The following is a 16,834-nucleotide window of genomic DNA, read 5'->3' on the forward strand; positions in this document are numbered from 1 at the left end:
TCAAAGTTCTGTTTTATTTTTGTTTCCTGGGCCTAATAGTCTAATCTCATGTGGAGTAGCCTTCCTGGATCCTGTGCTGGGTTCTCGGCTCTGACAATGTAAAAATCAAGTTCAGTAGCTTTTTTCTTCCAAAAACCTTGGTATTTAATGACTCCTATGTGTAGAGTACATCATGAGAAACACTGGGATGGAAGAAGCACAAGTTGAAATCAAGATTGCCAGGAGAAATATCAATAACCTCAGATATGCAGATGACACCACCCTTATGGCAGAAAGTGAAGAGGAACTAAAAAGCCTCTTGATGAAAGTGAAAGAGGAGAGTGAAAAAGTCGGCTTAAAGCTCAACATTCAGAAAACGAAGATCATGGCATCTGGTCCCATCACTTCATGGGAAATAGATGGGGAAACAGTGGAGACGGTGTCAGACTTATTTTTGGGGGGCTCCAAAATCACTGCAGATGGTGACTGCAGCCATGAAATTAAAAGATGCTTACTCCTTGGAAGGAAAGTTATGACCAACCTAGGTAGCATATTAAAAAGCAGAGACATTACTTTGCCAACAAAGGTCCGTCTAGTCAAGGCTATGGTTTTTCCAGTGGTCATGTATGGATGTTAGAGTTGGACTGTGAAGAAAGCTGAGCACTGAAGAATCGATGCTTTTGAACTGTGGTGTTGGAGAAGACTCTTGAGAGTCCCTTGGACTTCAAGGAGGTCCAACCAGTCCATTCTAAACAAGATCAGTCTTGGGTGTTCATTGGAAGGACTGATGCTGAAGCTGAAGCTCCAATACTTTGGCCATCTCATGCGAAGAGTTGACTCATTGGAAAAGACCCTGATACTGGGAGGGATTGGGGGCAGGAGTAGAAGGGGACGACAGAAGGTGAGATGGATGGATGGCATCACCGACTCGATGGACGTGAGTCTGAGTGAACTCTGGGAGTTGGTGATGGACAGGGAGGCCTGGCGTGCTGCAATTCATGGGGTTGCAAAGAGTCGGACACAACTGAGTGACTGAACTGAACTGAATATGTTAATTGGGCTTCCCAGGTGGCATCTGCGGTAAAGAACTCACCTGCCAGTGCAGGAGATGAGAGAGACTCAGATTCGATCCCTGGGTCAGGAAGATTCTCTGAAGGAGGGCATGGCAACCCACTCCAGTATACTTGCTTGGAGAATTCCATGGACAGAGGAGCCTGGCGGGCTATGGTCCGTGGGATCACAAAACGTGAGACACAACTGAAGCAACTGAGCACACACACACATGTTAATGGAATTTCTGCAATATATTTTACAACCAAAAAATAGAAGTTTGTTTTTCTTAATCAGTAACAAAGAATTGACAGTTTACTTTCATTTCTGTCTAAAAATGAAAACCTTAAAGCATTTATATTATATATATGATTTCATCATGTATATGTGAATATATATATATATATGTTTGTATATCAGATCAGATCAGATCAGTCGCTCAGTCGTGTCCGACTCTTTGCGACCCCATGAATATGTTTGTATATACTCACGTATGAATCTATATGTGAGTATATTTGTTTGTCAATACTTACATACGTATATATGCACTTGTGTTTTCTCTACATCTGTCTACCTGTCTCTGCGTGTGTCTCTCTCTGTCTGTCTCTCCTTCCATCTATCTATCTACCTGATTTCCTTAAGGAGGACGGGCTCCTGCAGTAGATAATTGCCTGAGGCCTGCTCTGTACTCTAGTTGTGATACCCTTTCTTCAAACTCTTACTAGAAAGTTCAATATAGAAAAAGATAAAAGAGGAGTTGCTTTAACTGAAGTAGTTGAAAGCCACTGGTGAACAAAACAGATCTTTTATTGGAGCAGAAGGAATTAGGAGGGAGTTCTAGACGTAGCTCTGACATTAATTGCCTGTGCAATGTTGGGAAAATCCATCATCCTCCAGGCCTCAGTGTTAACATCTAAAAAATAAGAGGATTGTGCAAGATCTTTTCTAAAGTCAATTAAACCACTACAAATGCTTTGATTGTAATAGAAATAAATCTTAAAATTAAAAGAATCATAATTCTTTCCCGCAACTGAACTTTTAAGGTTTGTTATGATTTTACTTGCAATCCCCAATAAGAGACGTGAAGTCCTAACCCCCCAATAACTCAGAATGTGACCTTATTTGGAAATAGGGTTGTTACAGATGGAATTAGCTAAGATAAGGTCATACTGAAGTAGGGTAGGCTCTTTATCAAATATGACTGGTGTCCTTATAAGGAGAGAAGAACAGACAAAGAGGCAGGGACACACAGGGAGTCCGCCAAGGAACAATAGAGGCAGGGATAGGAGTGATGTATCTGCCAAAGAACTCAGAAGGCCAGAGACTACCGGTGAGGACAGTAAGCTAACAAGAAGCACAGAAAAGATGCTCCCTCAGAGGGTCTAAAGGAACCAACTCTGTTGACACTTCGATTTCAGACTTCTAGTCTCCAGAACTGTGACAAGATAAATTTCTGTGTTTTTTTAAACCACCCAGTTGTGGTACTCTGTTATAGCAGCTGTAGGAATCTAATAAAAATATTAAGAAACTAATATACTTTGTATGTGCTATGTTATGCTCAGTCTCTTCAGTCGTGTCTGACTCTTTGTGACTCCATGGACTGTAGCGTGCCAGGCTCCTCTGTCCATGGGATTCTCCAGACAAGAATACTAGAGTGGGTTGCCATGCACCACCCTCCACAAGAGGATCTTCCCCATTCAGGGATTGAACCTACATCTCCTGCATCTCTTGCATTGCAGGTGGATTCTTCACCAAATAGTTTCATTTCTTAGTTTCATACTAATTTCATTTCTTAGTTTTATGTATTAATATGTAGCTGGTTAAATAAACATTTATAACAAATATGATCCATCTTCAATTATTTTGCTTTATATCACATTTAATTTTAACTTGTAATAGATGCATTGTGTTACTAATCCAAATTCTAGAAATCTGCAAGGTGTCTTAAAAATATGACATTAATTTGTTGATGGTAAGTATTTTTTAGAAAATGTATCTGTCTTGAAATATTAACAGAGATGCTGAAATTGTCTCATTTTCTCCAGCCTTTTATTTTTGGAGGCAGTAGATGAAGTGATTAAGTGTTTGCTTTAAGAGATTATCAGGGTTCAAATCCTGACTCTGTTACTTCTTAGCTAGTATTATATGTGACCTTGGGACAAGACAAGACGAGCTCTCTCTGCCTTGCTTCTCTGATTGTTAACTCGGAAATAATAAAAGCATTGATCTCATCGGACTGTTGGATTGATTATACTAATGAAAGCGTGACAAAGTCTCAAACAGTGGTTGGAACATAGTTGTTAATACATGTTAGCTGTTAGCCTTTCCTTTCTAGTGCTTCTAACCCGTTGCCAGATTGACTGCGTAAAGCAATTCTGATGTGCCACTCACCAGCTAGCGAACATTACGGGAATCTCCATCACATACATAAAAATGTTAAACACTGTCCAAAAATTGGCATCATCTAAGTTTCTGCTTTTTTTCTCCCTTACATGCTATCTACTGAAGTTTTATCCTCCTTTAAAATCCAGCTCGTATTTTATTTCCTTCTGAAAAGTCTTCCCAGATCACCTACGTCAGACATTCTTTTCCTCCCTGCCGTATTTCCATCACATCAGCGTGAAGCTCTCATACACAGCCTACCAGGAGTCATGCCTGCTATGTCCCATTTGATAGATTATGACCTCCAGGAGGGCAGGGCCTGTATCTTATAATTTTGTATCCCCCATAGTAGCTACCAGAGATTTTACACTTAGTAGATACTCAATAAATGGTTGTTAAACTTGGTTGAACCCACATTTTTTTTTCTTTTTGGCAGATGCCCTAAGAAAATCATAAAACAAATGAATTACTTTTCTTCTTTTCATTGCAATATATATGCCCTGGGCTAGTGGATATTTGCAAGCCTGGTTTAGAACTTAGGGAAGTCATCAATCTAAGAAAGGAAAGGAAATGCATTTTAAATCACAAGAGCAATATAGCCCCATATAAGGCCTTCTAGCAAAGCAATTATCGATGGCTCAATAACCCAGGTGCTAGTGTTATTATGAACAAAAATATGAGGTTGAGAGGCAGTGAGTGATCTCAACTTTTATATTCCATAGGTACGCAATTCAGTGAAACATGTACAGATGGAAAGTTTAGATCTGAGAATCATATGTGGGTATCATAACACAAATAATTGGCTTTCTTTCTAAAGAACATCTGTTTAAACATCTGAAAGCAGTTGTTTATACTGCTGCCAAGATGCTGAAAAATATAATAATTCTCCAATGAGGTTAGAATATCCGGGAGAAGAAAAATACTTTTTATGTAGTTCTATTTTTATTAAATCCTGTTGTTGTTTCTCTAATATGGCACATAGGATATGCTCAATAATATTTGTTGAATGAATAGCAGAGAGTCATTAAACAGTTGTTGAATGAATCATCTTTCTTTTTAGATTTTAATATATATTTTCAGAAAATAGAATGCCCTAGTTTTGCCATGTCACATATAATTTTTATTTGGCATAAATTTAAGTAATGCTACTCTTGCTCTAAACATTATAGAATGTAATTAGCATGCATATCTATAAGAAAAAATATCTTAACACTATAGAAAATGTTTTAATAAAGCTTGATACAGGACAGCAATGTCTTAATATGTTACTTTCACTCATTATTATGAAACACTTTTAAGAATTGTGACCTTGCATAATTGTGTTTGTGCCTATAAATAAAATGAAAAATCCTGCTAAAGCCTATAGGTGTGATACCTCTAAGAAGACTCAAACTTGGGATTTAAAAGCACAAAAATATTCTGAGAGGTGAAGAAGACTACAAAAGATGAAAAAGCCATATTTCCCATGCCCCTTCCCCAGAATTTCCAGCGGTGTTCTCTTCCATACTCCTGTGTGACTAAGGCGACGCTCCCTACAGTCTGCCCAAATTTTTCTCTGCCAAGTTTTAGCACAGAAAGAGCATGTTAAATAATAAATGTGAGTTTGAGTGTAACTAATAAAATTAGAATGCTAAAGAGCAGCATGCTTTTGAAAACCAGCCTCCTTGTGAGGATGCTCCCACTGCAAGTCCACAGGAAATCATTCTGAAGGGAGTGATATTAATTAGTAACATAATTTATCTTCTGGAAGCCCTTTCCTTTGATGATTGCTGTGGCATAGTTCATAAGCCTCCAAACGAGTGCTCAAAGAAAAATGGTTCACACCACAATTTCAGCTTTGTTTTCCATCGCTGAACAGATAAAAGTCAAATTTATGTCAATATATGTAAATTTTACACATGCATCCATATGACAGAAGACTATGAAGTTCTAAAAATGTATTAATAAAAGAGTTTTCAATGAAATGGTAAAATGCTTGTGCTGTAATAAGAAGGAAAAAGAGCAGAATCTAAAATCAAATCCATGGCCTCTGATCTCAGAGCTTGCTCTGCTACATACTAGATGTGCAATCTTAGCAAAATACTTAACTTCTGTGCCTCAGTTTCCTCAACTATGCTCTGAAGGTAATAGTAAAAATCATCTCAAAAGGGCTTACAGTGTTCAGAATAGTACCTGGCAAATACTCAACAGATAATAACTATTATTATTACTTATTCACCATGCATTTGTAAAGAAAAAATGCAAATGCATGGTGAGGAATTACCTGAAGGGCAATAACCAAAACATTATTAACATTTGCTTCTGAATGATATATTTATGGGAAATTATTTTCTACTTCATTACACTTTTTAGTATGTGTTTTTTACAATAAAGTTTAAAAATTAAGTTTTTGCATACGTCTTGAAAAAAGGTTAACATTTATAACCAATTATGCTATAGCATTATTGAAATTTTAATTAAGTTTATTATACAAATGATGTGACAGAATTTACATTTACCATTTTTTACTTAATATTAAATACATTTCATTAAAGTTTAGCCACTTTGAATTTAACATTTAGACAGAAAGTCAAATGTTTATTATAATCTTAATATTTTGACCTACTGAAACTAAAAATATTTTATTTTTTAATATAAAAATCCCATACCAAAGTCCCAAAGGTGCCTTTCATGTTTAAGCTTTAATTAGCAACCACTTTGGTCTCTGACACATATTACGCAGATATTGAAGTGTTAATATTACCACAGCTTGATTACAAAAGGCAGTGATTAATTTAAAAGCAGACAAAAAAGATATGCCCTGATTACAAAGGAATGATTAAGGCGAATGTCAGACATTGTACATTTATAGCAGTCTTTCCCATCGTCAAATGATAAGACTTTGCAAAAGTTTATATTTAGAATCACAGGCACTTTGTACTTTATTATAAGACTGGGTTTGTGCCTTGGAGACAGATCACTCAAACTCCCAGGACGACCTAAAGACTGTTGGGGGCCTCATTGCCAGAGCGGAACCAAGCAAAACAACTGAATGCGCGTAATGGGCCCAACGAGACACCGTAGGCTCAGTTCCCAGAGAACCCCGCGAGGTGAAGCCTTCTGCTAGGTGTGCAGCCCACTATATTGTTGCAAGTACGTATTTTGCTGAGAGATTGCTTTGAGGACTTTCTATTTGAGACTGGGCATTGCGGAGCAGGGAAATGAGAGGCAAAGCCCGAGCCCAGAAAGGGCTGCTGTCCAAACTGCTCCAAAGCTCAGGCCTCGGTGACTCCATTTTTTTTTTCTCCACCCCCAACGAGAACGAAAAAGAACCCCGCACAGGGGCCAAGGCCTTGTCTGAGGGGAGCTGCGCTCAGCCAGAGGAACAAGGCAGTTTGAGACAGGTCACAGGAGAAACGAAGGCGCACAGAAAGGAAAAAAAGTCTGTCCAACTTGAGGCCCTGGAGCCTTGGGCCTCACCTCACCCCGTAGGGGCCCCCGTCCTTGTTGGGCGGGGGGCGGGGGAAAGACAGGCCGGGGACAGGCCTCTGGAGGCCGAACCAGAAATGACCCTGGAATCAGGCTTCTTTCTGCTTTCCAGGATCCTCAGACTCGGTTATAAAATATTTTAAGGACGAAGACGGGAGCGGCAGGAGCGCGGCCTGAGATGAGTCTGGAGTCTTTGTTCCAGCACATCATATTCTCCGAGCACCAGGCAGAGGAGAGTCGCCGCTTGATGCGGGAAGGTCAGGGACTCTGCTGTTTGAGTTGGGGGCTTGGAGCCGGAGGGAAGGCCGGGGGCAGTGGGCAGGGTAGTGAGGGGTCGGGGAAAGACAGCCGAAAGGTGTCTTATCACAGGCCCCAGAATAGGGACTCCAGAGAGATGGACGTGTTTAAGCATTTAATTTTTATTACAGTAAGGTCGGAAATAAACAGATGTCGTGAGAAAATTAAGAAAGCAGCAGAGCAGCTGAATAAAGAGAAAATCCAGTTGGAATCTAAGGTATTGACATGCAGAACTTGCTCATTATCACTTGAAAAGGTGTTTTTATTTGACTTTTTGAGAATTTGATACTATTTAACTAGTTGTCCTTCCCTGTGGTCATTATGATAAAGAATCCTCCGGCCAGTGCAGGAGACCCAGGAGATGCAGGTTGGATCCCTTCGTGGGGAAGATCCCTTCCAGGAGGAAATGGCAACCTACTCCAGTATTCTTGCCTGGAGAATCCCATGGACAGAGGAGCCCGGTGGGCTACAGTCCATGGGGTCACAAAGAATCGGACATGTATGAGCATGTACAAAGACACACAGACTCACACACAAACACACACGCACCCACCCACCATCATGAAGCATGCTACTGTGTTAGTGAGTGTTCCATGCTGTCTGGTAATATTTAAAGTTCTGAATCTGGTGACACCTTCCACCCTAACATGAATTTGTCCTATAGAAACCAATGTAAGTCATGAAGAATTCATGGTCTGTGTTGTGGAATGGTTAACGTTTCAAAAGAGCATAATGCCATTGGAAAAAGAATGATTCAATTAAGTAGTTGGTGTGGGAAATAAGTTTAGAAGAATAAATAATTTAAGAAGTGTGTTGTGTTGATGAAACAATTGAATGTAACTTTCAAAGGAATCTCTACCTTTTTTATTATAATGACTTTCTTTTTTTCACATTTTAATTGGAAGATAATTGCTTTACAATATTGTATTGGCCTCTGCCATATATTAACATGATTCAGCCACGGGTACAAATATGTCCCCTCCCTCTGGAACCCTCCTTGCATCTTACCATTTATTTTTCAGTTTTCTGCCACATTTTGGAATGTCTTTCATCCAGAGGAATCATTTTTTTTCACTAGCATTCAGTCTTTTCTGCAGCATTTGTAAAGTTCTGTTATTTTACACAGAAACAAAGGAATGTGATGATATCTTCAAGGTGGATTTTGAAATGTGGATAGCATTTTGGAGAGGCAGAGTGAAGTATAATAGAGAAAAGTATTTGAAGCAGGGGGGGAATATGAACAAAAGGGAGGCATAGGCAAGGCATTTGTGGAGAGAAATCTCTCAAAGCAGGGGTTGATGCCTGGGAATAGGAAGAAACCATTGCAGGATTTTGATTAGGGAATGGTGTGATAAAAGTGGGTTTTGGAAGATCTCTCTGAGCTCTGGGAGGATGGGAACTAAGCACGTCATCCAAATAGGTCACCCATAGCCTTGCTATGAGTGGAGGGCAGACAGCCATACAAAAATATTTATCCAGCTCCTAAAGATAAATTATATGAGCAGTGTGCAATGGGAAATCTGTTTGACGAAGTCTGTTGGCTAAAATAAGTCAAATAGGCTTAACACTGTGAGAAATTTCCAGTTCTCTTTTTGGATAAAATAATCATAGATTCTTTCTTCACCTCTCAAGCTTCTTTAGTTCTTCCTTTCTTGTTCAAACACCACCCGAGAGCCCTCCCTTGTACATCTTGGAAAGATTGTTTTTATCGTAGCATTTGGGATATCACCTTATCATTAAACAGAGCATACTTGTATTTGTGTTTGTATCCCTCATTCTTTTGTGGGCAATGTATTTGGAATTTTTTTCTTAACCATCTTTTATTCCCACAGCCTGTATTCCATAACACACAGTATACATTAGTGTTTTGAATGAATGAGTACTAAAGGGAGATAATAGGGAGAGTTCAGTTCAGTCACCCAGTTATGTCTCTTTGCGACCCCATGGACTGCAGCATGCCAGGTTTCCCTGTCCATCACCAACTCCCGGAGCTTGCTCAAACTCATGTCCATCGAGTCGGTGATGCCATCCAACCATCTCATCCTCTGTCAGCCCCTTCTCCTCCTGCCTTCAGTCTTTCCCAGCATCAGGGTCTTTTCCAGTGAGTCAATTCTTCGCATCAAATGTCCAAAGTATTGGAGTTTCAGCTTCAGCATCGGTCCTTCTAATGAATATTCAGGATGTACTGTCTTTTAAAATAGAATTTGGAAATACGGTTCAGTGAGACCTTAGGTCCTATTTTGCCTGTGAGTAGTAGATAAACTAACTGCTAAAAATAATTCTAAAAGCTGATGGCATGGGCAAAGTTTTGAGAATGTCATGGTGTAGCTTAATTTCCTCTTTAAAAATAATTAAGATACTTTCAGAATTGTTAACTAGAAGCTAATACAAGTAATAGGCAAAACATATGGAATTAAGTAATGCATATCTAACACTTATTGCACACTTACTGTATTTTGGGCACTGTTCTAGATGCTTCCCTTGTATTAACTCTTTTAATCCTGCCGGGAATACTGTGATGAGGCACCATCATTAATTCCCCTTTTTGGGGGAGGAAAAAGAGAGGTTAAATGACTTGTTCATGGTATATAATTTAAAAACAAATGACAATAATGAAAGTAGTAATTGAGTAATGACAGTGTATTTTATTAAAACATTTTTTAAAGCTCATCTTAAACTTTTTTCTTCATGGAATTTATGTATAATAGGGTCTGAAGCTTTTGCATCTAGTCTAGGGCAGTATTTTTAAAAGGATAATGATGTAAGTTTTTGTGCAAATATGTATTTCCTGGACTGGCAAAAATATTGACCTGGCAGATAACAAATGTTAAGAAAAAAAAGGTTTATTCTTGAATATTTTTAGAAAAATAGTAAGTTTACTCTTTGTAATATTTTCTCAGTTAAAAGCCTATTTTGCTGAAAATGGAAATGTAGTTTGTTGATATATACACATACATAAAAAGCTGATTCAAATAGTTTTATTTGAGAGAAGAAAGAGCAAATCCCTAGCATTGCTTGGAAACATTTGCTGAAATTACTAATTAATATAGGCTCATGAATGCACATTGCTTTTTAATCAGCTCATATATGTGGGTAATAATACAATTGCTTTTACTAATACAATTAACATATGTGGTTCACAGTTCATACAGTACTAATTTATAATTGAAATAATTTGATTTATTATATAGTCAACATGGGGTGTGTGTGTGTGTATATAAAGATCTTTAAAGTGGAACCACAATTACAATGTAAATGACGAATGGGAAGAACTGAAGAAGTAATCATAAATTGATTTCTTGTTTCTTTTATTCTCAGAGTTAATTATATGTCTGCCAATAACAATGAAAATACATTTACTTGCATATTTGACTTGGCATTTATTGACCAATTTATCAAGTAGAAGCAGCATAAGGAGAAACTAGAACATAATTTGAATAGGCCAAGTGGTTGAGCTATTTGCACAGTGATACATTCAGAAAGTATTTTGGGCATTTATTTTGGAAGTTGCTTGTGGTCAAAAAATGAATTCAGGAAGTATAGTATTTATATTTTTCTGTTCTGTAAAACCCAAGTAGCATGTAATTAGAACTTGAATGATAGCATTTGCTTTTCAGGGCTCAATAAGTACTTTAAAATATATGGTTGCAAAAGTCTCAGATTATGTAGTATGAGTACTTTGTGAATTGGAGAACTATGATATGCCTGGTTAGGTTTGGTAATGTGAAAACAGAAAGACAAGTACATGCTCTGGATTTGTGTTAATGCTTACCAATACCTATAGCTTTTGATCATCAAGGAAAGGTTTTATAATATTGATGACAGGAAAAATCAAAATTAGGGACTCGAGGACATTTGTTGTTTTTTTAAGCATCTGAAAGAGTTTTTCTTTTAAAAATAGTAGTATATGGTTAAAATTGGGACATTTTAATCTTTAGAAACATATTACAAAAAACCTAACATAAATCCATCTTCCCTCAAGAGGAAGTAAATGGAGGAAAATCTGAGGCAGTTTTACTTTTTTCTTCTTCCAGTTTTAATCTATTACATAAACATCATAACACTAATGAAATAATATTTCATGAATTTTTAAAAGAAAATGGTATTGAAATAAACAAGTAACTTAAGGTGGCTTCATTTACTTCTTTACTTCAGACTGTATGCTTTCATTTTTTTTCAATTGATAAAAATTATGAACTCTCCTAGAACAGCAGGCAGAGTCTTAATCTGTTAGGACTGATGCTAAGGCTGAAACTCCAATACTTTGGCCACCTGATGCAAAGAACTGACTTATTGGAAAAAACCCTGATGCTGGGAAAGATTGAAGGCAGGAGAAGAAGGGGATGACAGAGGATAAGATGATTGGATGGCATCACCGACTCAATGGACATGAGTTTGAGCAAGCTCTGGGAGTTGGTGATGGACAAGGAAGCCTGGCATGCTGCAGTCCATGGGATCGCAAAGAGTCTGACACAATTGAGTGACTGAACTGAACTCTATTACCTAATTAGGGAAAGAACAAATCACAAATTATTATCATTTATAATACTGAAGCTGTGTAATTAAGATTTTTCCCCTTTTTAAGAAGTTTAATCAAAAATTTGTATACTACTTATGTTTCATTTTATTGTTGATGAAAAGTTGCTTAAAACATAGATAAAAGAAAGGCATTTCTTTTCTCCAATTAGCATTTGTTTAAATAACAATACATTTGAATTATTTAATCTTAATTTTGAAAAATAAAGTTCAAATTCTCCTTACCATAGTTTAATATATACCTGTAGCTGTGTTAATCGTGACCAAGACACTTTTGAGGGTTCAGTTCAGTTCAATGACTCAGTCGTGTCCAACTCTTTACGACCCCATGAATCGCAGCATGCCAGGCTTCCCTGTCCATCACCAACTCCTGGAGTTTACCCACACTCATGTCCATCAAGTTGGTGATGCCATCCAGCCATCTCATCCTCTGTCGACCCCTTCTCCTGCCCCCAATCCCTCCCAGCATCAGGGTCTTTTCCAATGAGTCAACTCTTCGCAAGTTCCAGCTTCAGCATCAGTCCTTCCAGTGAACACCCAGGACTGATCTCCTTTAGGATGGACTGGTTGGATCTCCTTGCAGTCCAAGGGACTCTCAAGAGTCTTCTCCAACACCACAGTTCAAAAAGATCAATTCTTCGGCGCTTTTGAGGGTAGTTATACTTAATTGCTTTTAATCTCTGACCTTTCCACATGAAATTACAAAGTTCTCTTGTCTTAAACATGTATAGCTGATTTTTTAAAGTTGTCATAGAAGTTTAGGTGTATTTCCCCTTTTTTATTCACCTTGGTCAGTTGTATAAGTCCATGTCCTTCTTGGAGCAGGGTATGGCAACTCACTCCAGTATTCTTGCCTGGAGAATCCCATGGACAGAGGAGCCTGGTGGACTACAGTCCATGGGGGTCACTGAATCTGGAGTTTCTTGTATGAAAAATAATTTTTCTTTCACATCCAAGGTACCTCATAATTGATGGTTTGATGGATGTCCTCTTCACTCCCCAGTGCTGCTTCTAGGACATTATTTCTCTACTTGCTTGTGGTGGTTAATCCTGTATTCTAGACTCTGCCAACTTTCCTCCCTGCTCTTTTCTGTCATTTTACTCGCTCACTGGGTAATCTCCCTTGTTCTTTAGAATTTGGCACCTGGCTCTCAGGCTTCCACTCTATCTCAGCTCTTGCCAGCATCTTGTATGATGTCATTGTCTGTGTACTCTTCAGCTACCTTCCTGACCTGTTGGTTCTTTGGTCTCCACATGTTCAGTGACCTTATTCTTCATTCTATCTCAGCTTCCTATTTCCAGAATTATATTCTGGGTGAGTCGATTATTTACTACTATGCCAACACTCAGGAAATTCTAGGAGACATTTGATCCAATGTATATATACATGGATGTTGGCTTTAGTCTCAGTTGAGACCTCCACACTGCCTGGAAAACTGCTGCATTTCTCTTTCTCAGTCTCTGCAGTGACTGCTGTAAACCTTTTACTCTCATGTATTTTGTCCTCCTTCTGAACTACTTAACTGTCATGATAACTTTGCTTTGTGATAAAAAAAAAACAACAACCTATAAAAGTTACATAAGCATGATACCATTTAAAAACACACAGACCAAATAATGCATCTTGTAAGGGATTTATATGTATATAGTGAAATTATAATGCTGTACATAGGAATGATAATAGCACATCAACTTAATGATTATCTCTGATGGGAGTAGAAGACAAATGTAATCAGGGAAGGATATACAGGGTATTTCAGCTGTATCTATAATGTTTTATTTCTTAAGCTGGGGAACATAACTGTGCGATTACTTTAAAAAATAAAGATATGTCTTAAAAGTTGCAGAGTGGTGGCTTTTAGTCCATTCAAAAGGTTGTGCAACCATCACTATCTGAGCCCAGAATATTTTCATCACCCCAAAAAGAAACTGTACCCATATTAGTCACTCCTTCATCTCCCTCAAACCTCATGAGCTCTCGGTCACCACTAGTCTACTCTCTGTGTCTGGACATTTCACGTAAGTGTAATCATACAATAATGGCCTTTTATGGCTGTCTTCTTTCACTTAGCATGTTTTCAGGATTCATCCATGTTATAGCATGTGTCTGTACTTGATTCTTTTTCATGGCTGAATAATATTCCATCATATGGATGCACTTTGTTTATCCATTCATCAGTTGATGGACATTGGGTTATTTCCACGTTTTAGCTATTGTGAGTAATGGTGCTGTGAACATTTGTGTACAAGTTTTTGTACGAACATTACATTTCAGTTCTCTTGGGTATTCCACCTGGGGTAGAATTTCTTGGTCATATGGTTAATTATAGGTTTAACTTTTTGAGGAAATACCAAGTTTTCTGCAGTGGCAGTTTTACATTGCCACCAGGAATATATGAAGGTTCCAGTTTTTCTATATACCCACCATCACTTGCTTTCTTGGAATTTTTGGTTTGTTTGATAGCCATCTTAGGGGCTGGGAGGTGGTAGTTCATTGTGGTTTGTATTTCCAGTTTCCTAATGAGATTAATATTGGACATTTTTTCAGGTGCTTATTGGCCATTTTGCAAATATATTTTCTAGATGGCCTACTTAATTAATAGTCATATAATTGGTTGCAGTTCTTTTATGGGAGGGTCTTGTCTCTGAGAAGTAGTAATCTTTCTCTATATTAATATAACTGAAATGATTTTATTTCTAAATGAAGTAAAATATTATTACATATAACATTTGTTGGACTCCTTTTTCTCAGCTTTGTTTTCATGATCTTAAGAAAATCTGAGTAATATTTCATGGTAATAGCAGTATAGAGCAAACCATATAACAGTATGCCAGATAGCCTTTCTATTTGCAAATGCGTATAAATCACAAACATTGCACATTTCCTGGCTTGGATCCATGAAGTGGAGAATCTACTGCATTGTTTCTAATTGTTAAATCTACTAGTGTGCTTCTATTCCTTTTTTAAAAAGAGCTGCTGCTAAGTCAATTCAGTTGTGTCTGACTCTGTGCGACCCCAGAGACGGCAGCCCACCAGGCTCCCCCGTCCCTGGGATTCTGCAGGCAAGAACACTGGAGTGGGTTGCCATTTCCTTCTCCAATGCATGAAAGTGAAAAGGGAAAGGGAAGTCGCTCAGTCGTATCTGACTCTTCACGACCCCATGGACTGCAGCCCACCAGGCTCCTCCGCCCATGGGATTTTTCCAGGCAAGAGTACTGGAGTGGGGTGCCATCGCCTTCTCCCATTAAAAAGAGCTACTCTAAATAAATTGTTTACCCTGAAATGTTAGAAGCATTTTAAACAGGAAAGAAAAGAAATACTTCTTTTCCAGAAACTGAGACAATGATCTTCTAATTAAAGACAGTAAGTTTGTGGCTAAGTATGCAGAAAGCATGAGATTAACATTGAGTTTGCTAGCCTCCTAAGAATATACAGCACAAAAGAATACCTCTTAAAAAGTTTACCTTTTGATTTGTGATTTCCTGGAAAATCAATTAGCTATGCTCTTCACTTCTGTTATTCATTCACTCAACAAACATTCATTGAACAACTCTTAAATGAAAAGCAAAGGAGAAAAGGAAAAATATAAGCGTCTGAATGCAGAGTTCCAAAGAATAGCAAGAAGAGATAAGAAAGCCTTCTTCAGAGATCAATGCAGAGAAATAGAGGAAAACAACAGAATGGGAAAGACTAGAGATCTCTTCAAGAAAATTAGAGATACCAAGGGAACATTTCATGCAAAGATGGGCTTGATAAAGGACAGAAATGGTATGGACCTAACAGAAGCAGAAGATATTAAGAAGAGATGGCAAGAATATACAGAACTGTACAAAAAAGATCTTCACGACCCAGATAATCACGATGGTGTGATCACTGACCTAGAGCCAGACATCCTGGAATGTGAAGTCAAGTGGGCCTTAGAAAGCATCACTACGAACAAAGCTAGTGGAAGTGATGGAATTCCAGTTGAGCTATTCCAAATCCTGAAAGATGATGCTGTGAAAGTGCTGCACTCAATATGCCAGCAAATTTGGAAAACTCAGCAGTGGCCACAGGACTGGAAAAGGTCAGTTTTCATTCCAATCCTAAAGAAAGGCAATGCCAAAGAATGCTCAAACTACCGCACAATTGCACTCAACTCACACGCTAGTAAAGTAATGCTCAAAATTCTCCAAGCCAGGCTTCAGCAATATGTGAACTGTGAACTTCCTGATGTTCAAGCTGGTTTTAGAAAAGGCAGAGGAACCAGAGATCAAATTGCCAATATCCGCTGGATCATGGAAAAAGCAAGAGAGTTCCAGAAAAACATCTATTTCTGCTTTATTGACTATGCCAAAGCCTTTGACTGTGTGGATCACAATAAACTGGAAAATTCTGAAAGAGATGAGAATACCAGACCACCTGATCTGCCTCTTGAGAAATCTGTATGCAGGTCAGGAAGCAAGAGTTAGAACTGGACATGGAGCAACAGACTGGTTCCAAATAGGAAAAGGAGTACATTAAGGCTGTATATTGTCACCCTGCTTATTTAACTTATATGCAGAGTACATCATGAGAAATGCTGGACTGGAAGAAGCACAAGCTGGAATCAAGATTGCCGGGAGAAATATCAATAACCTCAGATATGCAGATGATACCAGCCTTATGGCAGAGAGTGAAGAGGAACTAAAAAGCCTCTTGATGAAAGTAAAGAGGAGAGTGAAAAAGTTGGCTTAAAGCTCAACATTCAGAAAACGAAGATCATGGCATCTGGTCCCATCACTTCATGGCAAATAGATGGGGAAACAGTGGAAACAGTGTCAGACTTTATTTTGGGGGGCTCCAAAATCACTGCAGATGATGACTGCAGCCATGAAATTAAAAGACGCTTACTCCTTGGAAGGAAAGTTATGACCAACCTAGATAGCATATTCAAAAGCAGAGACATTACTTTACCAACAAAGGTCCGTCTAGTCAAGGCTATGGTTTTTCCTGTGGTCATGTATGGATGTTAAAGTTGGACTGTGAAGAAGGCTGAGTGCCGAAGAATTGATGCTTTTGAACTGTGGTGTTGGAGAAGACTCTTGAGAGTCCCTTGGACTGCAAGGAGATCCAACCAGTCCATTCTGAAAGAGATCAGCC

The 16,834-nt window shown here is 38.3% G+C and overlaps 1 protein-coding gene across 1 annotated transcript in view; it reads left to right on the top strand.

Moving 5' to 3' along the window:
* The first annotated feature begins 6,603 nt into the window (after positions 1–6,603).
* CCDC172 (coiled-coil domain containing 172) overlaps positions 6,604–16,834 on the top strand; it is a 57,964-nt gene continuing 47,733 nt past the window's right edge. Inside the window, exons 1-2 of the mRNA XM_019988600.2 lie at positions 6,604–7,136; positions 7,308–7,393. Coding sequence (XP_019844159.2) covers positions 7,058–7,136; positions 7,308–7,393 — 165 coding nt within the window. The 5' untranslated portion in view covers positions 6,604–7,057. The remainder of the gene's footprint in view (positions 7,137–7,307; positions 7,394–16,834) is intronic.

This window comes from Bos indicus, chromosome 26 (assembly GCF_029378745.1).
Source record: "Bos indicus isolate NIAB-ARS_2022 breed Sahiwal x Tharparkar chromosome 26, NIAB-ARS_B.indTharparkar_mat_pri_1.0, whole genome shotgun sequence".
Lineage (NCBI taxonomy): Eukaryota > Metazoa > Chordata > Mammalia > Artiodactyla > Bovidae > Bos > Bos indicus.